Source organism: Aphidius gifuensis, linkage group LG1 (assembly GCF_014905175.1).
Source record: "Aphidius gifuensis isolate YNYX2018 linkage group LG1, ASM1490517v1, whole genome shotgun sequence".
NCBI lineage: Eukaryota > Metazoa > Arthropoda > Insecta > Hymenoptera > Braconidae > Aphidius > Aphidius gifuensis.
In genome coordinates, this window is record NC_057788.1 from 29390910 (window position 1) to 29417215 (window position 26306).

At 22.4% G+C, this 26306-nt stretch overlaps 1 protein-coding gene across 2 annotated transcripts; it reads left to right on the forward strand.

Moving 5' to 3' along the window:
* The first annotated feature begins 9204 nt into the window (after positions 1-9204).
* LOC122860235 lies at positions 9205-24956 on the forward strand. 2 transcript variants are annotated; one of them, XM_044163953.1, is made up of 6 exons: positions 9205-10194; positions 14202-14242; positions 17968-18188; positions 22801-23074; positions 23810-23987; positions 24057-24956. In XM_044163953.1, exons 2-6 carry the CDS (start codon positions 14230-14232, stop codon positions 24592-24594), a joined length of 1224 nt encoding a protein of 407 aa, XP_044019888.1. In that variant the 5' UTR covers positions 9205-10194; positions 14202-14229; the 3' UTR covers positions 24595-24956. The 2 variants fall into 2 exon arrangements, with proteins under 2 accessions (XP_044019888.1, XP_044019889.1); XM_044163954.1 differs by having other exon boundaries at positions 10071-10194; positions 22828-23074; positions 24057-24652.
* The last annotated feature ends 1350 nt before the right edge of the window (positions 24957-26306 follow it).

Here is a 26306-nt window from a genome sequence, read left to right on the forward strand (position 1 = left end):
CAAGACCAAAGGATCATTGGCCCAGAGGCAACAGACACCGGTAAATTGCCCCCCTCTTAAATATTTCATTCTCTCAATATATTTAACTTTTATACTTACTCTTGTTCACTCTTGTTCATTTTTTTTCAAATTATTTTTCTCTCATCTCACTCGGTCAACTAAAAAAAAAAAAAATATGCTACTTCAGATATGAGTAAGAGTAATATTTACAAGGTAATTTCCATCGTAAAACCAGTCGCTGAAATTCCATACACAAGAATACAAAAATTTTTATTTATAAAACGCCAAAAGTGACGAATTAAAATGATAACTTTAACATGGATCAAATCGATCGAATGATTGAGAGTTATTTAATTTAAAAAAAAACAAAATTTTTTTTTATATATTTTATACATCTTTTGATGGTGATTTTGATTCTGAAGATTTAGTTTTTTTTTGATTTAGTTGATTGGCAAAAAGAAGAGTAGAGAATGAAAAGAAAAAAAAAATTTCAAACGAAATGACCAGAATGTTGAAGGAGCGTTTGATGGACGAGGTCCGATTGTTTATGGCCTATGGGGCTGTGTAATGCTGTTGGAGTAACTCGTCGAGTGTGACATTGTCGCATCTGTCATATAAATATTTTATTTTATAATATAAATATTTAAACATGTATATTTAAGACAACTCAAATGGTATTATTTTATAATTTTATAATATTAATTAAACTTTACAATTAATTAAAAATCGCGCGAAATTTTTATTTGAATTTAAATATCATTGTGTTTATTAGAATTTAATTTGAATTTTTTTTTTTTTATTATTACTATTTGATTAGTAGTCAAGTATTTTATTGATAAAATTTTTTTACATTTATTTATTTATTATATTTATTTAAACAAATTAAAGAGAAATTTAATTTTAAAATTATTTGAAAATTATTTAATTGATATATTGTTTGAGTGGAGCTTTTTATTTTTATTTAGTAATTTCTATTGATAAATTACTTCTTAGAATATCATATTTTATTTTTTTGTTTAGAATGGCGAAAAATAAAAATATATTGTCGGCCAATATGTCAGATGTCAGTGACTAAAATGCAATTACGTGCAATTAATTTGGTCTTTAAATCCAAATGCCCCAAAGGAATAACTCTTTTGGAGCTTTTTTTTTTTTGATTTTTTTTCTTCTTCTTCTTCTTCTTTTGTTCTTTAAATTTATTTTTTTTTTTATTCATTTCATTGGCTACTAATTTTTTTAACTTGACATTACGAACCTCAGTTGCAAAGACAAGTGCAAAAATCATTTTGTTCAACACCTGCTCGTAAATGAATTCGTCGAACATATACTTAATTTTTGAATTAAAAAAAAACAAGTAAATGACTCTATTTTCGTAATTGAACATTTTTATACAATTGTTTTATAAATATTTTCCAACTCAAATATTTATAAATTGTATTTTTAGAATTACATTATTATAATGTCTAATTGAAAAATATAAAATTGCAATTATGTGAATTATTTGAGGAAAAAAATCATCAACAAAATAAATGACATTTACCATCTGCTAAAATTTATGTGTCAGCTAAATTAAATAAGACAACCCATCGGGCAAAATTCTTTACGCTTCTTTTCCAATTTTCGTCAAGCTCTTTAATTTCTACGCTTATTTATATATTTCTAAAATTAATTCTCATTTTTTAAATTATCATCAAATTATCCTGTCCATCAGAAAAAAAAAAAAAAACAAAATAAAACACCAAAAAATTCATGAATCAAACTTATATAAAGATCAAAATAAAAATTTGTAAAATATAAAAAATATACAAATATTAAAATTTTATTGCCAATTAGTGTTGCTTATATTTTCCATCATATTCAACAACTACACCTTATATTTACGCACTGAATAAAAAAAAAAAATGAAACAGCTAAAACGAGTAAAAATAAAAATCCCTCGAGAGCCAAGGCTTGAAGATGTATGTATGAAAAAAAGCCACTAAAATAAAGTCAGTTTTAATGTGAATACTAATTTCCATACTATCAATAAAAAAAAGCATGAAAAACATGAAAAAAAAACATTGAATAAATAAATAACTTGAAATAAAAAATTAAAAAAAATTAAGTAGTAAGTTCAATGAATAATCAGACAACCAAACTATTTTTTTTCTACATAGAAAAATTCAAATGCGAATATCATTATCGTTAATTTAATTGAAAGAAAAATATTTATAAGTTAATATAAATTAATAAACAAATAAATAAATAATTGAATAAAATAATCCGACGGTAAAAAAAAAATTTATCCCGGCTTTATGCAAATAATATTGAATAAAAAATTTTTCTTATTTATCATGTATGATTATTAAAACATTAATAACTATAAAAAATAAATTTAGCATGGTAAAAAATTTTAATTATCACATGAACATCAATACCAATCAGTAACAACCAATTGGCTAACAAGAAAAATTGATGACTGCATCGGCAAAACCAAGCAGTCTTAATCAACCGGTCATTTAACATCAAGGACAACCCAAAAAATTTACCACTTCATTCATTCACTCATTCACAAAACCAATTTCATTCAAAAAAAAAAAAATAAAATAACGAGTTTCTTAATATAATTATGTATTTTATTTTTTAGTTTATTTTATACAAATTAACTTGCTTTATTTATAACAAATTTATAAATTTTCTCTTCTTTTTTTATTGATGAAAAATTTATAAATTAAATAATGTGTTTATCATTTATTTAAACTTTTATATTAAATTTTTTTTTTGAAGATTGATAATAATAGCCCTAGCTCATTAAAGACAATAGATAATTTTGATTATTTATTTGTCGTATAAATATTAATTTTCTAAACTATGGGCGTATTTATTATTAGATAATCATATCCAATCTAGGATCATCATCTTACCAGCCTTCTTCGTCTAGAAATTCATTAAAATCCTATTTTTTTTTTTGTCTTTTATTTTTAAATATTAATTTAAGATTATTATTTTAGAGTAGATATTTTTTTTTTTTATTGTAATTAATAAATTTTTATAGATTTTAACAAAAAATAGAAAGATAAAAATTAAATCAAGGAGATTCTATGTGTGTGTGTGTGTGTAATATAAATTTTTTTTTTTTTTTTTTTCTTTATATACTTATTCAATTTAATTTTTTTTCTATTTAATTTTTAAACTTGAAACATCTGCTTGTTAAATTATGATGAACACAGGTAAATTAATTTCACCTGTATTTTTCCATTTTCAGATTTTTTCCTTTTCCTTACACCTGTTATTTATTATTATTATTTTCATCACTTCATTAATCAATTTATTTTGTAAAAAAAAAAAAGTTCTATTATAATATTTTATTTTTGTTCAATAAAAAATTGTATTTATTTTTTATTTTCACACTTGAAGGCACGAGCCTTTATTAATATTTTTTTTTTTTATTTTTTTGTATTTTCATTAACAAACGAAATAATAATTTACAAGGCGTGTGCTTACTCAGAATTTTTAGAGATTGAATCCTTTTTTAAATTCTCACAGATTTTCAGTTGTGTTTATTATTATTTTTTTATTTCATTCAAAGAATGACCGCTTTTACAAAATTGCCATGTACCAATTGCTGGTGTAAAATGTTTATTTTTTTTTCATTTTTAACAATTTAACCAAACGAAAATAAAAATAATAAATAACCAATGTCTAGTTGAGTTTACTTCTTTTTCATATTTTTACACTGAAACATCTAAAAGTGAGTAAAACATCAAATATTTGTATAACAAAGCAGTGGCTAATAGTTTTTTATTTTTATTTTTTTTAATACATATACTTCTACTCTCCTTAACAAGTTAAAAATTGAAGAAAAAAAATAATAAAATTATCCCAAAAATACGAATTACATTGTTGAATTTCATTTTTCACAAAACTAATGCACCAATATTATCACCATCTGCTATAATAATAAAGCAATTTTGTAATTACCAAAATACACTGAATTTTTTGGTCAATAATACTCCGGAAACGTGGCAATAATTCAACTGGTTAATTTTTTTTTTTTATTGAATCAATTTTTGTTATTTATTTTTCATTCGAAACTACTATTATTATCTATACAACTTGACACTTGTTTTTTTTTTTTTGTTTTAAAACAAGGATATAAACATTAAAAAATAATTAAGAAAAAAAAACATTTAAATTGTATTGTAAATAATAAATTATTATCATCAATTTTATTTGTTAGATTATAAACTGTGTATTTTTATTATTATTATTTTTCAAACAAACAAATAAAAAATGTATATTTAAATACTGATCAACAGAACGTAAATGTGTCGATCGTGTCGGTTAAGCTCATACTTTATAAATAAAATTTATCAGCAAATAATAAAAACAAACTCTTTAGATAAAAAATAAATAAATGAATAAAATATTTTTTAATTTATAATTATTTTATTTTAATTTTATAATATTTTTATTATCTAAAAAAAATTATAACAATCATCCAAATGATTTTTCAACTCATTGATCTAAATTTAAAAAAAAAATCAAATTTATATATTTTTAATTGAAAAAAAAACAATAAAAGGGAAGAAAAAAAATTAAATAATTATTAGAGATACAGTGTGAGTTAAAACTAATATTATTATTAAAAAAAAAAAATAATTTAATTATTTATGAATATAATGAAAAACAAGAAATGACAGAGTTATAAAAATAATTTAAAATTTTATTACATTATGATATTAGGTGATATGTAGGTAAAGGATAAAAAAATATAAAAAAAATATTGTTAACGATAAAAAAATGAACCAACTGAATTGCTTGAGTGGATTACGCATGTCCTAACATCTGCGCTCATCCTTCCTGGGCGTTCCAAAATATTTAGTCCAATGGCAAACCATCATATCGTATCATCCCAATGTTACACAATCCACCAATTGGCCAACTTAACACCCCTTAATATCTCCGCGGGTGTCATTGTATCGTCCACTCACACATATATCTATCAATTTTCAAAAAAAAAAAAAAAATAATAATAAAGCTCTAGTTGAATTTTATTTGTATTTTTAACTCAAGAGTGGACATCGATCCATTGACCCTTAAAAAAAAGCTCACTTTTTAGGGATTGAGGTATCACGAATAAATATCATAATGTGAAAATATCCTGAACATAAATTTATCGGTTGAATCATTTTAAAATTAAATATTGTAGCGAGATGGATTTATTTGAAATAAAATTGATTAATATTTGAGAGAGCTTTTGGGAGCTTTTGGTATTTTTAATTGGAAAAATTTATTTTTGATAAATGAATTTGAGGGAGGGAAATAAATAGAGCTTTTAAAGTTCAGGAAAATGGTAATCAACAATATAGTTGATCAAGAAAATATATATAATTGAAAAATCAATTTAAAAAGAAATTTGTTTTACCAAATGTTGTATTTTTGCTTGAATATTTAAAGCCCAACTTTGAGTCATTATTAATTTTTAAAAGTTAAATTTAAAATTCAAAAAATAGTTAATAGAGTTGTTTTGTATATAAAAATTATTATAATTAAAATTAAATAACGATATCAATTGGTCATTATTTTAAAATTCCATTTATAATATTTCATGTAAAAAACCTTATAGATAATAAGTTGAGCTTTTTTTTTAATCTAAAAGTATATGTAAAAAATGTTAAAATTAGATAAAAAAAGATATTTTTATTTTGCTTTTTCATATTTATTCTCAATAAAAATAAATGGAAATGATATTATGTGAATATGTTGTTATAAAAATTTGTAAGATTTCTTAATGTCGACACTATATATGCAACATTGAAGCCAGCAGCTGCTATTTTAGACAAAATTGCCTGCGATGCAATTACCACAGATTTACTCTTTTTTCTCTTCCTTTTTTCTTCGCTGATATTTTTTTTTAATTTTAACTTTTTTTTTTTTTATTTATTTCTTCTCTAACTTTTTCACTTTGCAACTATCTTGCTGAATAGCCATAGCAAATCGATTTGTTCTGCCATCATTATATTGTTTTTATTTATTTTTTCATTTTTTTTTGTGGGTGTGTACTGTGTAGAAAAATTTATCTATGTGTGACGAATTATCTGGACGATAATTAGACGTTAATTATATATATCTATAACTATCATAATTTTCTATAGTTTATTCCACTTATTTAAACATAAACTACAAAAAAAAATATAATACTTAAATTAATAAAAATAGAAAAATAAAATACTTACTATTTTTTATGAATTTTTAGGCAATTAAAAAGTCCAGGTAAATTTTTGATCTAAAATTTTGAACACTCAATAAATATATTGTTAAATAAACCACTAAATAAATAAATAATTTAATTAATTAATTAATTAGAAATAAAATTCTATTCTCAAAATAAAAATCAATAAATTACATAAAAAATAAAATTTTTAAAAAATTTATTACAAAAATTTATGTCACTTAGTAATCAGCAATAACCATAAATTTTAAACACCACAAAAATGTTCCAAATGTTGCTCTAAAAAAAAATATATATATGTCACACATCGATGCACCAAAAAACACGACAAAAAAAAAAAAAAAGATAATTTAAAAAAAAAGGACCTGATAAAGATCACTTTGACGGTTTGTCATATACCTGTGTTCAAACGGTCATTTTCAAACCGTTGGTTTATTTGCAGACTTGTTTAAAAAATATATAAAAAAAAATTAAAATAACAATAAATAAAATAACAAATAAAAAAAAAATAAAATAAAAAAACAAAAGTGTTTTTAGTCGTGTTGAAAAGAAATAACATTTGGCTAACCACAAGAAAAGAATTAAAGTTTAGGAAATTAGCACCAGATGATTCCATGATGACCATGATGTTTGAAGGATTGATTTACGGGTGTCGTATAATCATCAAGATGAATATATATATTGAAAATATCTAAAAAAACATTTGTTGTATTCTTTCGATGATATCACAATAGCAAAAAATAATTCTTTCTCATTCATAACAATTTTTTTTCTATCTAATCATGGTTTTGTTTTTTTTTTTTGCTTCTCCTTTCAGTCTAGAAATATAAATAGGTGATGATCCGTGACACGAGCACAACCTGCTGCTCTGGGAAACATCAGCGAGACAGTCTGCTTGTTCAACCAACTTGTTACCACACAATCACTCCACAGGGGGTCGTTACACCAAAAAAAAAAGGAGATAGAAGGGAACACCCGCAAGATATGTTGGGTTTTATTTCTACCTCATCATTCCCATCAGCTTGCATCAATAAAAATTTATATATTGTCTTACACTTGTGTTGATATTTTTCGACATAATATATTTATTTACAAATTGACTTTAAATGACAACAATCATGTTCAACCAAGTGCAAAAATAAATCGCACTTGAACATTGGCTTATGATAATTCTACAGTCAAAAATAAATTATTATTATTAGCTAATATTTAATTGTTATTGCGCCACTGGATAATTGCTTTAAAAATAAAAAAAATAAATAAATATTACAATTTAAATTTAATTTCAATTTTTAATTGTTTTTGATTGAAAAATATTTAAAAATTTTTGTTTAAATAATAATGATAATTGTAAGTTATATAAAAATTATTAAATAATTTTTTTTTTTTTTGATAAATTATATGACCTAATAATCATCAACTTTGTATATCTAAAAAATCTACAAGATGTCTCCAAATTGTCTCAAAAATTGCAATAATATATTAACCCAAATAAAAAAATAAATAAAGATAAAAATTTTTAAGTTGAAAAAAAATATTTTTTAAACAAATGATGATATGTAATTATGATGATAATAAAATCATTGTAATTTCAATGTCGCGTGTGAATTTATGACTTGCATGAATTTATGACTCGTATGCGATTTTTTTGATATATTTATATTTTTTGGTAATGAAGATTCATGTATAATTTTTGATGTTGCAGGTGTTAAAAATATGCAGAGTAAAAGATGAGCAGTATATTCATGGCACGAGTCATTTCAACCCCTGCATTTTGCCAGGTATATATTGGGGATATTAGGAACAGGTCGCCTGCGTCGTTTGGTTGATATAATGGACAGGTAGCTTGATCTTTGATGAGTATCTTAGAGAAACACCGACGACAGGTTTGAGGTGCATCTATAGCGCCATCGAAATATTTCTACAACCTTTTTTTGTTCTCTTCCTTTTTTTTTTTTTTTATATCCAAAAATTTTTCATCTTTTTTATTTTTTATTATAATTCTTTCGATTTTATTCTTGTTCTCTTTTTCACTCTCTTTTTTATTTATTTTTTTTTTTTTACTATATGTATATCGTGTGTGGTTTTTTTATATACTTGTATACGAAAACGAGATGAGAATTTTATGTTGACAGTAGCTGAGGTAGACGTTGTAACATGAATAGTTTATTTTTTTTTTATTACATTTTTCGTTTTGTCATTTCTTGATCTTTTGGGATTTTGATAGTATCTTGATGATACGGGCAGTCTATTTTATTCACGTGCCGACACACTTACAAAGAATTAGACACGCCTTAATTCGTAACAGAATTTTTTTTTCTATTTTTAATATGTGTTGCTATTTGCTGCTGATCCTGATTTTTTATTATTTCAATTTTAATAGATCAACTGATGAATGTATTTAAAAATTATCATGTCGAATCACTTGGCTATTTGAATTACATAAATTACATAAATTAATTAACATAAATTTATTTTTAAATTTAAAATATATATAACTATTAAAAAACCAAATAATAAAAAGCTCAAATTTTATTTTAGACATGATTTTTTAAATATATGTCATCTTGATTTAAAAAAAATATTATTTATTTATTTTTACAACAAATAAATATAATGAATTTTATATAACAGAGCTTTTTTATCGAAAAAAAAAAATAGTATAAAGTTCAATTGGTAATAAAAAAATAAATATATAAAAAAAAAGTATAGCATTCATGAGAATGAGTGGATGTTGAATTAATCGAAGCGTGAATAACGGAAAAAGCTCTTCCTCGGTCTAGTGAAGATTCAGTATAAAATGAGGGAAGGCGTGCCAATTGTAACCGCCCATCATCCCCAAGACCAAATGAACATACCCCTAATATAAGTGTCAGTTTTTGTGCGCGCGTTTCAAAAAACTATTAAATAACAAATCCCCCTCTTTTTATTTTATCATATTTTTATTCTCAATTATCAACCCTCTGGCTACTTTTCAACACTGGCTATACTTTTTTTTTTTTTTTCTATGGTACAATTTTTTTGTTTTTATTACGTCAAAGACATCAGTCATTGATAGACAACAGTCACAACAACATTGAAAATTTGATATCGAAAAAAAAATATTATAAATAATTGTGCGTGTAATTAAAAAATATTTATTGAATTAATAAAATATAATTAAAATTTGATTTTTGTGCTTTTTATTTAAAGAAATTTTGTTTGAGTTTTATAGTACTTTGTTGACTCAGTTATTTTTTTTTTAATGTAATTTTTATTTTTTTGGATTGACTGATGCTACGGTAGCTCAGTGGCTCATCTTGAATTTGCGGACACCTCCTTCGGGAGTCCTGCTTTAGACACGCAACACTCTCGTCGGTTAATGTTAAAACGATCTTTTCCTCCACTCCGACAACTTGTCCTTTACCTCTGGCTCACTCGACCCTCGTGTTCCATCCACACTCAACCGGCCAACTTCATCTCGGTTTCTTCGACAATCTGTCGGGTCCAAAAAATCATACCATACTCGAAATAATCTATAAAATATTTACCTGTCAATGTTATTAACAATTACCTTTTTTTTTTTTTTTTCTAAACAATAAATTTTAAATATAATTTTATAAATTAATTAATACGTATTTATATTTTTTCATTTGTAGAAAAATCTTTTTATTATTTTGATTTTACAAGTGACAAGTGATATTTAAACTTTTCGTCAAAACGTGTGATAAAGTGCGGCAATTCAAGTGTAAAAATTGTACTTAAGATTTTTTTTTTTTTAAAATAAATATGTGTTTACATAATTTTTATGAAAAGTAAAAATAAAAATTATTAATTGAAAATTTATAGTCAAATTTTAATCGTCGGAAAAAGTATACAAAACGGTTATTGAAAAAATTCAAAAAGATAAATCAATAATAAGAGTCTCGGAACTTGAAAGTGTCTAATAAAATTAAATTTTTTTTATTTAAAAAAATTATAAATAAATAAATAATCAACAGGTATGTAAAAAAAAAATTTTTATAAGATTATTAATTAATTTATAGCCTCAATTTAATAAATAAAATTTTTCTTATTTTATAATTAAAATATTTATTGATATATTTATTAAAAAAAAATTAAAGTCAAATATTTTTTTTATAAAGTAAATTAAATAGTATATTTTTAAAAAAAGCACAAAGTTCATGAGTACAGTGTTCTTGACACGCTATCGGTTCATTTAAAATGCAAATATATTTTGAGCACTTGGGTTTGAGTTGGCGTGAAAGTGTATGAAGTTACACACAAGTAGACCCCCCGAATTATTCTAATTAGTTCACATGAAAGCTTAACCACTGATTCGACAAAAAAAAAAAGAAAAATTAATCTTAAAAAAATCAAATTAATCCGCGATGATTTGAATATTCATAAAAATAATTTACAACTCAAGCTAATAATAAGAAAATAAAATTTAATTTTCCAATAAACAAATAATTAAATTTCTTAATTATAAAATTGTTTTTTTTAATATATAAAATTGGAGAATTTTAAAATTAATTAAAACATAAAAATCAATTTTTATATATACATTCACCTTGCCCAAAGCTAAATGAGATTACAATCATGACAAACGGACTTGCACCCGCCATTTTTTTTGGAGATTTAAATGCGTGACAAATTCGCGGGCAACCGACAGAATTTAAAAATAAAAAAATACATACTATATATAATTTAAGAATAAAGAAAAAAAAAAGTATTGAAAGTAAAAAAAAAAATAAAAAAAATATACTTCCGTACAGAATTGAATATATAAATCGAAAAATATAATGTGAAAAAAAATTATTTAAAAATTTATATAAGAAAAAAAAAAAAGAGAAATTAAGAAAAAATAAAAAGCGTTGCGGATTATCGGAGGTAATGTGTTCGCGATTCGCGTAAGATGTCGTGCAAATGTTGGCTTAATATATTCAGATTTTTATAGCCGGTGGCGTATCAGAGATACCGTGTGTGCCAACCCCTTTTTTTTTTTTTTTTTCATTTTTTTTTATCCTTTTTACTACTGTTTTTAATATTATTTTTATTTCAAGTTTTTTTTTTCTTTTTCTTTTGACATAAAATATATACATATTACATAAAGCACTTAAGTGCATCGACAAAACAGACTGCACACCTAATGAATAAACAAAAAAAAATATATAAATAAAAAATTATATGATTATTGTTTATGCTTTTAACACGTAAAAGCGTGACCTAAATGCCGATTAATCATTACATGATTATACAAAACTACCCTCCGCTCAAAAAAAAAAACCCCGAAAAATATAAAAAATTAAAAAAATTCAATCTATAAATTAGCATAATATATTAAAATTTATTTACAATAAATTTATCAAGTTGATAATTATTAACTAACTCAACAATTGAATAAATTAAATAACAAAAAAAAAAAAAAGAAATTTTATCAAACAAAACTACCCCTCACAAAATAAACCCATCAAAAAATAAAAAAAACAAAAAGAAATCCACTGTATAAATTCAATTTTATTTGATAATATTTAAAAATTAATTTACAACAATTTAATTGCAACTTTAATAATAATTAATAACCAACAAACAATTAAATTGATAAAAAAAAATTTAATTAATAAATTAACTAGTGTCAACATGATAATTGAATAAACCATGAAAAATAATTTCGAAATTTTCTTTGAATACAACAAACAACTTGATGAATGTTAATTTAATAATTATTTATAAATAAATAATAATTGTTTAAAGTGTTTTGTTAAAGACGGTGTATCAAAAGAATGCGTTGAATTACATTGAGTGCAGTAAAATATATACACAATTATAAACACGATATAAAATATATAATATATTTATTTGTGTGAGTAATTTACGCGTGATAATGTGAGTAAACAAGAGAGATATAATAAAAGAGAGATGAAAAGACACGTGTTTGCAAAAGTAAGATTTGTAAAAAAGAGGTTTGAGAACGTTAAAAATGTGCTTTAACAGTCTTACCGCCACGGCCAAACCGTTTGATTTATAATAATCGCTCAATCCTCATTACTGGGATATTTTATTGTACAGTAGCTATTGCTGTTGATGGAAGAAGGGATGGGAATTCAAGGGGTGGTGGATAACTTGGATACTGACAGTATTAAAAATAAATAAATAAAAAATAATAAAAATTTAAAAAATTACAAAAAAAAAACATATACTTTGTACTATCATTGTGTAGTTGTTCTCTGACATTTGCCGCTTATAATTTTGTCTGCTTTTGCCTGCTTTTATACAACACGATAAAACATACAATTATATATAAATAAACAAATAAATGAATGTATTTATTATACATGTATGTTACAGCTATTATAAAAAAGAAAGCTTGCTTATAAGTGTACCAAGTTATTGAGATCGTTAACGAGAAACTACCGGTCAACACCTCGCTCAAAGAAACGACGTTATATTTTTTGTTGATTTTTTTTTTTTTTTTGTTGAATACACTTTTTTTTATTTTAAAAAAATCACTGTCACAAGTGTTTTCTTCGGTTTTTTGCTTGTTAACTTAAAAAAGCTGTGGGATAAATGAGAAAAAAATTTATATTTTTTTTTTGCCACCTGATAATTTGTTTCGAACAAAAAAAAAATATAAAAATTAATTCAGGTGAAATTTTGATAAATAAATATATTGTTTTATTAAAAAATAAAATTAATTTATATTAAAAAATTTATAAATAAATTTTTTTAGTAATAATTAATTTAGTAAAAATTGCTCAATTAATTTTTTAATTCTAAAATTTAAATTTCTGAAATAATTTAGTAAATAAAGTAATTTAAATTAAAAAAAAAAAAATTCCTTGTTTCATATATTTGTTTAAATTAATTTCTATATTTTTAAAAATTACTTAATTAATATTTGACAAATTAATCATATATTTAAAACAAACATAATTGATATATTTGTTTAGAAATTTTTTAAAATAAAATTTCGATTAGCTTTTGTATATAAATATTTGACTAAATTGGACAATGTTGTATTACTGTTTGTAGATGAAAAATGTTGTGTTAAACTAAATCAGTTCATATAAAGTTGCCCTTTGGTCAAGCAAAGCGTGGAGGGTTGACTCGGTAATCGTGCATTAATTTGCATCACAATGTGCACGCCACCCGCGTGCCACGCTTTTTTTAAATTTCATTTTTTTATTTTTCATTTTATTTATTTATTCATTTTTTTTTTTTTAATATTACACACGCATTCTTGCTATTATACTTTTCCGCTTACTTTATACTAACTTGTATAAATACTTTGTTCTAGTAATATTTTTTATTTTCTACTTTTTCATTATTAACGAGAGACTTTATTCTTTCAATTATAAATACTTAAAATTTCAATTTTTTAATTCAATAAATTTCGCTTGTTTTTCGGGCTATTATTATTGTGCTTTTAATTATTTTTTATTATGCAAATAATGGTTTTTAAATTGAGTGACAATTTACCAAAATAGCCACTCATTTGGGTCGACAATAAAAAACTGTGTCATTTAAGAATAAAAATTTTCTTTTCAGCTTTTCGATTGCTTTAATTATTAACAGTTAAATATTGATATTTTAAATTGTATTTGTATTTTTTTTTCTTTTTATATTTCATACTCAAAATTATTCAGGATTATGGATTTTTTTTCCAGTTATAATTTCTTTTTTTATAATTTTTTCTTATGGACATGTTATAATACTTTTAGCTCTGGTTTTCTCGCTTATCAGTTGCAATTTTGCATATTTTAAGGGTAGCCATGTCACGCGCCCTTTGAATATATTTAAATTCATTACAAAGTCGCGCAGGCAAAATAAAATTACGTGCTAGTTTTAAATAAAAAAAAAAAACAATAACAATGTATACATAATTTAAAAAAGAACCTCATTTTTAATTTAACAATGTAAAAATTAATTGTAACAAAAAGAAAAAAACCAACTAAAATATTATGTCAAATAACAAAATTGAAATATAAAAATTTATCTGTTTCAGAATATAATATTCAAAGAAAGATCCCAAGATGCCACATACAGGTAAGAAATTATTTAAAAAAATAAAAAAAACTATTTAAATTATTAATAAGCTACTAGTATAGAATATCATCATAACTATAAATTTATAGTCGTAAATTAAGCCAGTTAAAAACACAGCAGTAGACTAAAGTCATAAAAAGAGATAATAAAAAATTGAAATAAAATTTTCAATAAAATTCCACAGAAGCATTTTGTTATAGAACTGTTATTTTACCAAAATACTACAATTAAACATCAATCAATGTAACTTGACCCTTCTTTATTATAAACAAAAAATAAAAAAAAAATTTTTTTATCTGCACTGTCTTGCATCGAAAAGCATTTTATTTTTTTTAAATTTTTTTTAAAAAAGGAAATCATTAAAATTGTACGCTAAAAAAACCGGAAACCAAATTGAAGACCACACATGTGTGTTATAATAATATAAAATCTAAATAATAAACACACACTCATTAAATAATATCATAAACAAAACCAACAATTGAGTGAAGAAAAAAAAGTAAAGAAATTCTTTGCTTTTTTTTTTTCTCAATCGAAAAATTTTAAAACAATGAAAAAAAATAAAAAATAGTGAGCAGGTGGGTGTTAAGTTTTTTATAGTCTGTTATTTTAAAAAATCCATTGGCTAAGTATAAAAATAAATGATAAATAATGATTAAAATCAGTTTGATTTTGTTTGGCAAATTATGAATTTTCATATTAAAATTTTTTTGTTTATTTTAAAAAATTTATTTATTATTTAATAACGAGTTGTGTATATAACATAAATGGGTTAGTCTTGTGTCTGCATATGGCTCTTTAGCAAAAAAGCTATTATAGACCTCATGATGATGATAATGTCTGCTTTAATTTGTTTTACCTTATTACACAAATTTCTCCTTCTTCTACAGTTAAATTACAAAATATATCAAATTTATATTATATTTAAATTAAATTGTAATAAGAAATACAAATATGTTGGTCACCCGGAAGACAAATTGATCCAACATATTATAATGACAATAAACATAATGAAATTTTGAAAAAAAAAATATATATTTTATTAAAAATTCAACATGTAAAAATTGCAGAAATAATATTAAGATAATACACTTGTTATCTTTTTAACAATCTCAATAAAGGGTTGATTTTTATCAAAATGATTGTCATCATTATGTTTCCGTTTGTTTTTTTTTTTTTATATTTAAATTATATTAATTCCAAAAAACAAAAAAAAATTTTTTTTTCCCAATTTATATTATTTATTAAATACCTTTGTTTATTTATTTATAATTTTTTTTTTAATTTTATAAATTAAAGTTAAATGTTAGTATATAAATAAACTAAAAATTTTTAATTTTTAATTTTATTATTTACAATTAATTATTAATTAAAATAAAAAAGAAAAAATAAAAAAATTTAATTTTTTTTTTAATTTAATTAATTAATTATTTATTTATTTATTTATTTAATTTTTTTTAATTTTTATTCTCATTATTCTTTTTATTTTCAACACATCAATCAAGTGAAAATTTATAGTCAAAGATTTTTCCAACTGGTTTTTTAAAATTATTTAATTTAAAATTTCTTTAATTTTTTTTGTGACAATTCAATCATGATGTTGTTTGTTATTGAGTTAATGATGTAATTAATTGTTTATGTTGGTAGATGATAATTAGTGATGTTGGTGTATGTGTGTTTTATCCACAACTTCAATTCATCGGCTTTTTTGATTTTTTTTTTTTTCTATATGTTACCAAATACTGAGCCAAGTCTGAAGTTGTTTTGTACGTGAAGACGCGTGCAGCTTTCGATTTACACTGAGAGCCGCCTTAGTTGTATATATACACATTTTTTTTTTTTTTCTTCATTTTTAACAAGCTGTTTTTCTTTTTTTATTATTTTTAAAATTATTATTTTTTTTTTAAAAACGATTGAAGAGCTGTCACCACGCCGATTCATTCGAATTGAGTCGTCGTGATCATTATACTTATCCGACTTAATTTATTTTTTTTTTTATTTATTTTTATTTGTAATAAAAAAAAAAAACATTGTGATGATTGTTCACGTATCGAGGTATACATTACATTGTCACTTTTTTACCATTTTTCATTCCTACACAATTTTTTAAATCAAATTTTTTCTATAAATATATTTATTCTTGAAATTATATAAAAAAAAAACATGATTTTATTTATTTTTATATATAAAAGATTTTATATTTATACTTTTTAATTATTTATTTATTTAATTATTTCATAATTATACAAGAATTAATACCCAATTAATAATAACATTGTAAAATTTTGAAGATAATAATTATATCATCTTTTATATTTAAAATAGATTTAAATTATAAATTTTTGTACGTAATACAATCAAATGATAATTAACCAAATGATAATAATGATTATGATAGAGTATGAATGTTATAAAAAAAATTAAAATTCATAGATTATGAGAATTTATATTACTGCGTTATTAAAAAATTTGCATGTACACAATTCTCACGGTTTTGTGTGTAAACTATATTCAAATAACACTATTAAGCGTGAATCAAATAAATGATATAACACAAAATGCATATGATAATTATATCAAGAGCAAAATAAACATTTAACTTTATTGCTTTGATAAAAAATTTAATTTTTTTTATTTAATTTTTAAATAATTATTATTTCACACAGTTGAGTAATAATCATTTTTTATAAATATAAAAAAAATATTTCTAAATTAAATTTTCGTTAAATTATGCTTCTATCATTTAAACAATACTTCAATATTATTACCCAAAAAGTTTTATTAATTAATTTTAATTATTTTTATTTTTTTTTTCAATTTTATAATTTGCTATTACTTGCAGACAAAATTTGGCATTTTTCGCTGCAGGTCATGTTCATCAAAAAAATATTTCTAAATATAATTTTCATGAAATTATGCTTCTACTATTTAAAGGACAAAATAAAGATAATTTAACGACACAAATTTCTATTCCAAGTATAGTATTTTCTAAACAATATACCATACAACATTAAAATTTATATTCAAAAAAAAAAAAATTATCTTACCGACAGGTGATTGGATTGTTCGATATAGTTTTTGATCATTTTAGCTATGCCACTTTACCACAATAGATATACACACACATTCATCATCAAACAACCGAAACGAAAAAAATGAAAAATAGAAAAAAAAAATAGTCACTGTGTGTGTATTTCTCATTCTTTGATGCACAGGTTTTGATCTTTTTTTTTTTTTCGCAGGAAGCAATTTTAGCCTAGGGTTTCTCCATCTCATTTTGTTTTTATATATATATATATTTTTCATCATCATCATCATCATCATTTTTTTTTGGTCATCTAACATAATTACCCAGATCCTCCCATTTTTTTTTTCTCTCTCCTCATTCTCTATATAGCTATATATATTTATTTTTTCTTTTGTCCATGAACGACACGCAAACTACACACTCTTTTTGATCAAATATTTTTTTGACTATCTAAAAAATATAAAACGCATTTTAAACCCATGTCATTAGGTGAAACAAAAATCATATTTAAACACACCTGTTTATAATAATATAATGTCATTTGAATTGTCATTTATAAATTTTTTTATTTTCATACAAAAAAGTATTATATATTTCTAATTTATTTGATGTACATTAAGCTCATTTATATGAGCTTTTTTTAAAAAAATAAATGACGTATAAATAAAGCTCAATAAATATTAATTAATTATTACAGGTCAAGCTGGTGTTAATCAATTGGGTGGTGTATTTGTTAATGGTAGACCATTACCAGATTGTGTTAGACAAAGAATTGTACAATTGGCATTAATTGGTGTACGACCTTGTGATATATCACGACAATTATTAGTATCACATGGTTGTGTATCTAAAATACTAACAAGATTTTATGAAACTGGTAGCATCAGACCAGGCAGTATTGGTGGTAGTAAAACAAAGGTAAGATTAATCATTCAGCCATTCAACAAACAAACAATAAAAACAAACAAAACATGGGTTAATTTAAGCTTCAATTTATATAAATTCTAATTAACATAAAAAAAATCCTAGATACAAATAAACGTGTCGATAAAATTAAATAGATGATCCAAATAATTCGAAATAATTTTTTTTATATATTTATCTACAAAAAAAAAAAATATTATAATTATAATTTGTTTAAATTGTTTTTAATTATTAAATTTAATTTTTTTTGATTGTTTTGTTTGTTTTTATACTTTGTTTTACTCTTAATTTTAAAAATAATTTACAATGAATAATGAATAATTTACATGAACGAGATGTTGGTTTAAATCGACTCCAATAATTTGTGTTGGTGTTTGTATTTAAACTTGTAATTGTAATTATCCAAACACCTTGTTCATTGGATATTTGCATAATTTCATGGCACTTAAGTGTATCCATCCAATACATGTTAGTTATTTTATTTTATTTTATTTTTTTTCACTCGTTTATTTCAATTTGTACAGATCAAGTTTAACAGTAAATATAAAAATGCTTTTATATAATAAAAATAAATATAATAAACATATGAAAAAAAAAAAAAATATATAATTATTTTATTTGGATTATTTGGTATATAAATGATTAATATTATTTTACAAAATGACATGGGAACCAGTGTTAATTTTATGTCATATGTGAGGATAGTATGTAGCATCGTAAAAAGACATCTTGATATTTATATATTATTTTTAAAAAATATAAAAAAAATTTACAGGGAAGAAGGTAAATTACCAGCAATATCAGACCACACTGTATGACACTAATGATAATTTAATTATATACCTCCTGTGTATTAAATTCTTCAGCAAATGAATATTTAAAAAAGGCATATTTATATTTCTATTTTTTCAATATTTCTTAACTAATTAATTTATTGCAATATATTAAAAAATATATAATAAAAAGTACATTAAATTAATATTATATTTTTATATTTTTAATTTATTTACAAATACTTTTTTTTGATAACTTTATTCAATTATATTTTAAGTGTTTTAAGAAATATTATAAATTAAATTTAATTAATAATCATTTTAATATTATTATTTGATAATTGATTTGTAAAATTAATAGTTAAATTATCTGGTAATCTACACGTGTATTTTTTTTTACATACTTTTGACAATATTTATTTAAGAATGTTATGCAATGTGTGCTGGTAAATATTACTATTTTATTTTTTTTTCAGTTAAATACTGTAGATGAAAATTGTAGTTAAAAATGAAATAAAAAATAATAATAATTTAGCCAGCGATATCAAGATAGTAAATGAGTTTCAAACACGACAAAAATAAATATTATAAAATGAAAAATTCATAGTTATGGTTTAGAGCTATATGATGAACTTGATATTCACATACATAAATAATAAAAAAATATATATAAAATTATATTATTGTCAGTCTACTTCGTGTAACATTTGTACCAACTAATAATTTTCTCACATAATTTCAAATACTAAAAATTCCATGTACTGCAATCTGGCCACATGAAAAATAAAAAAAAAATAACAAGAAAATCAATTGTAAAATAAATAATATATGAACAAGATCAATACTCATATGCAGAAAAAAAATTTTAAAAACATTTTTTTTTCATTCAATCAGATAATTCCAAAAAAAAAAAATAGAATAATTTTCCAAAACAAAACGAAAAAAATTTTAAAACAAGTGCATTTTTTTATTTCTACATAAAACTAAAAAATATATATTAATTATAAAAATGACAAATAAATAATTAATAAAAAATAGAAAATTTTTAATTTCATAATTATGAAAAAACAATTATTTAACAATAATAAAAAAAGCATTAAGGATATATATATGAAAAAAAAAAAAAAAAAAAAAAATTTGAGGAAATGTTGAAATAGACAAGTATGCCAGGGTTAATGGTAGCTATATCCTTATCAGTGATGAGCAGGCAAGAGTGACGACTGTCGACAATGATATAGATAACCCCTCGAAGATATAATTATTGAGTCGGTCAACCTGTTCGTAACCGTTTGTATTATCTAGACGTTAGCCACAACCAGATGTGTTACCTTTCTCTCCTTTCCCTCTTGACTCTCTTACTTGCACAATTATAACAATCCACACAGTGAGAGAGGGAGAGACTGCAGAGATCAAGAGAGACTGATAAAGAGAGTAACAATTTCCCTTGATGATCACTTGATGCACTTTGTGTTGCAATTGTTCCTAGCTAACTTGTAATCTATATATAGAAACCTTGGTATTATTACAACAAAACAATTTTAGTATATGCTATATATATGTGCAATGTGTGTTGATATATTAAGAGCGGTGTATTTATGTGAAGGACAAAAATGACGAAGGGGTAATTGTCGCCACGACGGAAGTGTTAGATTATAATCTGAGATGCTCCCTGGGGTTGACACGCAATGAGTTACCCTCTGGAACCCCCGTAACACTTGAATATTAAATACATTTTTTTTTTTTTTTTTATTATAAATATTTTATTTGATATTTAATGGGTACTGTGTGGATGTATACATGCGTTTATGTTTGGGTAAATTATGTCGATATTTATATGACCTATAGCATCAAAATAAATATTATCATGATAAACAATTGTACTGTTGTCGTTATGCTTAACCTACGTTTTCCGTTTTTTTTTTTTTTTATCAATCTTGATTAGAGGTAAATTTTTTTATAATAAATTTACTATTATTCACGGCTAATTATTGTTATTATTATTTATTTTTTTTGCTTGAAATAAAGGAGGGTAATTATTTTTTTTTTTTTCGAATTTCGAATTTCGAATTTTTTTAGTAGAAAAAATTTCGATTAGAAATTTGTTTTTTAAATTGATTATTTAAATTATTTTATTTTTATTGTAATTTATTTATTTAAAATGATATTATTTTAGCAATTTTATATTGATTATTTGAAATAAATAATATAATTTATTATTAAAATGATAATTTTATAGTTAAAAATAGTTATTTATTTTGTCCTAGTTTGATAAGACTTTTTTCCTTGAATCATATATATTACTAGATGACCCCCGCTGATATTTAATTCTCAATCACTACTATGAATCTCAAAAATAAAAAAAAAAATCACCAAAATAAAAATCTCGTTTACAGTCAGGGTGTATGCGTATAAAATTTCCATCACGTTAACATAAAATTATCCGGTTGGGGTTACCCTCATGTATCAATTTGCAATTCAAATTTATTTAAGTGATACAGTGATTTTGAGAACCACTGAAAAATTCAAAAGTGAGAACGACAAATATATGTATATTATTTAAAAAAAAAATTAATAAGAAAAAGAAAAGGACATAAAATTTAATTTATTTAATTTTTTTTTTTTGTATAAAATAAAAAACAATGTTAAATTCCAGCTATTTTAATTTATAATTTACTTTTTTTTATATTTTATTTTTGTTACAAATAATATACAAGTTGTGTATGTGGATATTTTGTATAATGATATTGGTGTTGTGGTTTAAAACCACCCTGTGAGCAAAGTGGAGTTCGTACCAAATGGTTAACATGTTATCTGATTAGTCCCTTCACCTGTGAACGGCATGTGTATTTTCTTGTCGTGTGATCGCATCACTACTTATAGCGTTAATTTGCCAAACTCGTCCCCAAAAACGAAAAAAAAAAAACGACATTTACAACAAGGACTAATGCAAAGAAAAAAAAAAAAATTATATACTTATAAATAAACATTATATGTTAAATAATTTGAAACTTTAATATATAATTTTGATTAAAACTTTTTGACTTGAAAATTTCAATTGAAATAAATCGTATATACATTTAAATTACCTGATTTTTTTTGGTCACTGTATAATTTTTTTTCAAGTGGTGGTTTAATATTAGCTAACTATAAATATATAAATTTAAAATTAAGGTTTCATACAGTGTTAGAATTATCAAATGATTAATTAAGTTTATTAAGAAATTTGCATGTACACAATTCTCACGGTTTTGTGGGTAAACTATATTCAAATAACACTATTAAGCGTGAATCAAATAAATGATATAACACAAAATGCATATGATAATTATATCAAGAGCAAAATAAACATTTAACTTTATTGCTTTGATAAAAAATTTAATTTTTTTTATTTAATTTTTAAATAATTATTATTTCACACAGTTGAGTAATAATCATTTTTTATAAATATAAAAAAAATATTTCTAAATTAAATTTTCGTTAAATTATGCTTCTATCATTTAAACAATACTTCAATATTATTACCCAAAAAGTTTTATTAATTAATTTTAATTATTTTTATTTTTTTTTTCAATTTTATAATTTGCTATTACTTGCAGACAAAATTTGGCATTTTTCGCTGCAGGTCATGTTCATCAAAAAAATATTTCTAAATATAATTTTCATGAAATTATGCTTTTACTATTTAAAGGACACTTGAATATTTATGTCCTAAAAATTTCATAAATAAATTTCAATTATTTTTATTTTTTTTATTATATTGTATATTAAAAATAAATTATAAAATTATTATTTTTTTGTATTGATTTATTTTTTGTGTAACTGTGTGTATATAGACTAACAACCGAGGATTACCGTTGCAGCAAGTAGCAACACCAACAGTTGTGAAAAAAATCCTAAGAATGAAACAAGAACAACCAACAATGTTTGCCTGGGAAATAAGAGAACAATTGGTCAGACAAGGTGCATGTGATCCACAAAGTTTACCATCAGTATCATCAATCAATCGAATACTTCGTGGTGGTGGTCTTCATTCCGATCATCCCAATGTCAATTCACCTTCATCAAGCACCTATCAGTCACAAGTACCAGCTAATACAGAAGCTAGAGGTAAACTTAATCAACTCACCTAAATATATTTCAATTTTTTTTTTCACCCCCCCAATTTTTCTATACTTAATTTATTATTATTTGTTAACCTTTTTTACTTTGTGTTTTATTTATTCAACTAAATAACCTGCAGATTTTTAAAATGCACGCATAACCACCTGATAATTTTTTTTCATAAAAAAAAAAAAAAAATATAATATCGCGTGATGAGCAAAAAAAATTTTTATTTTATTTTTTGTTTATTTTAAATTACATTCACACGCATATCAAACAGTGAATTACAAGTAATGCACAGTGATCCATTGAATTTTCAAAAAATTCAAAATAATATTTATTTGAAAATAAAAAAACCTTAAAAAACCATAATATTAAAATCCAATTACCCTGGTTTTCAGATTAAAAAAAAAAAAATTTCACAATTTACATCAAAATTTATCATCATTATTCAAAATAAATTTAATATTTTTTTTTTTTTGTTTTATTATTTCAACTTAATTGGATCAATTTTAATTCACGCAATATTATTTTTAAATATTCGAAGAATATAAAAATAAATTTGAAAAATAGAGATTATTATTTATATACAAAATATTTTTAAAAAAAAATCCTTGAATTTGTTGTCCTACTTTCTTTTTAATTTACATTAAAAATTGGTCTATATATTTTAGCTAATTTGTGCACCTTTTTTTAAATATATAAAAGCCTAAATTATATATAGATTTTTTGTTTTTTCAGAAGCACTTGTTAGATCGGATTATCAATTATTTTATCCTGGATCACTTGGTCCTCTTCACATATCAACATCTGGAGCAAATAATAGAACAGCAACAGCACCAACATGGACACCTGGTTTTTATTCATCACTTTATCAAGCAACAACATTACATCTTCATCATGGTCTTCAATCATTTACGTGGGTATCATTGCATGAAAAATAACATCATAATAAATATAAAACTAAAATTTTCATTTTTAATTACAGTTCAATGGATAATGATCGACTTGCTGAACAACAAAATAATCAAAATCAAGTTGATCTTAAATCAAGCTCAAATTCAATGGCTGGAAGTGATGATTCACTTGATAAAAGTGATCTAGATGATAATCCTGAATCACAAGACAACTATAAATCACTACAAAATCAACCAGTTATTCTAGAACTCGGACAAAAAATTGGTAGCGATCGAAGTGCATTTGTTCGTGCCGCACAAAATTCTAAAAATCATTATGATACATCAAGAACAAGTCCAACAAGCTCCCTAACTATTGACGATATAAATAATAAAACAATTATTAATAATAATAATAATGACATAAACACATCAAATAATTTAATTGTTGAACAAATTGATAATAGACAACAACAACAACAACAGCCGCAAAAAAAACGTAATCCATATTCAATTGAAGAATTATTAAAAAAAGATGAAAATAAAGTAACTATTAAAAGGCCAAGATTAATTGTTGATCCATCAATTGTTCAACCATGTGGTATTATAGTTGGTGTTAAAGATATTTAAATAAAAATTATTTTATAAAATTAGTTTATCAAAATGTAAATTAATATTGCATATTTTAATAATAAGCCATGAATATTTGATTTAATTAAGATTATTAATCAATATTGATCTATTGAAAAAATTATTATTATTTGCATTAGTTATTAATAATTTAAATTGAAATAATGACAAATTTAGTGGAAAAAAAATTTAAAATTAAAGGTGTTTATAGTTTGAAGAAAAAAAAAATAATATAAATTATCGTGTATATATAAAATGAATAATAATAAAGGTAAAATTTAACACCTTTAATACTTTGATAAAAATTTTAGTGAAACTTGCATTGTCTTGTATTATATTTTTAAAATGAGAGAAAAAAAAAAGTGGCAATTTCATCAGCGTGTCGAATTGATAAAATAAAAATATCACAAGACGATGATGGAATTAATATTAATAAAAAAATTTATAATAAAAAATATATATGTGGAATGTAAACCCAAGGCTGTAAAAATAAAAAAAAATCATGTTGGGATATATCAAAGTTGTAAAACCATAAAACGAGAGTGTCATATCATTTTTTTATTTTTTTTGTTTTTTAATTTCCTTTTTTGCTAATAATTTTATTTATTTTTTTTATTTTTTTATATGCAAATATTTACAACAGTAAAAACGTATATAGAAAAAAAAATTGATATTTCAAATGACCGAATAAAAATGTTATTAAAAAATTGAAAAAAAAAAAAAATTTTTTTTATTTTTGCAAACAGTTGCATTGCTTTTTCTTCTTTACAACGTTGTAAATATTTTTTTATTATTTTTTGCATATTAGTAAGCACATTTTTTGATTGAAAAAAATATATACAATAAAGATGTAACCTTTGTAACAAATATTAACACTGGTGTGTTATAAAAATCATGAAAATTAAAATGAAAAATAAAAAAAAAATTATTAGAATATTAAAAATATAAATAAAATTATTTAAAATTAAATGTAAATTTATATTATTAATTATTGTGGGAAAATGAGTCTTTGAATTAATAAAAAGAGTATTTTTTTTTAATTTTTTTTTTTTAATTTTCACGGTGTCTCGTACAAATGATTATTGAATTGCTTGGTACAGTAATACCGACAGTTTTTATGACAATTTTAATATTATCACTAAACTAGCGGCTTGTTTTATCGAATAATTATTATTTAAAATTTAAAATTATATTTTTTCACATGCATTTATTCACCTGACAACGCAAGAATAACATAAAATTATAACAGAAATTAAAATAATAATTAATACTCGATTTATGAAATATTAAATATTGAGTACACTGTAAATTTTTATTAGTTAAAATTGCATGTTAGTTTTAATTGATTAAATATAATTAAATAATAATAGTGAATATTAATTAGTAAAATATTATAATACACAATAATATGCTTCAATGAAAATTAATTGTAGATTAAATATAAAAAAATATATGATTTATTGTAATTAAATGATATTTAGAAAAATATTAAATATATCTACTAGTCAAAATGTTTTTATAAAATTATTATTAACAACTGCAATTTATTTTTTTTCCCTACAGAATAAGCCGAGTCACATTTAATAAAGTTATTTTATTTTTTTACATTCGAAAAAAAAAAAATACGTTCAATTTTTAAATTACTTTTCGAAATTCTTTTTCGAAATTTTATTTCGATAAATTTCGATTCGAAAATTTATTGATATGAAAGA

What these genes read in the sequence shown, in the direction of transcription:
- LOC122860235 (XM_044163953.1), top strand. An exon ending in TTGGTGGTAGTAAAACAAAG is followed by an intron (nt 18,189 to 22,800) that starts GTAAGATTAATC and finishes GTGTGTATATAG; the next exon opens with ACTAACAACCGAGGATTACC. An exon ending in AGCTAATACAGAAGCTAGAG is followed by an intron (nt 23,075 to 23,809) that starts GTAAACTTAATC and finishes TTGTTTTTTCAG; the next exon opens with AAGCACTTGTTAGATCGGAT.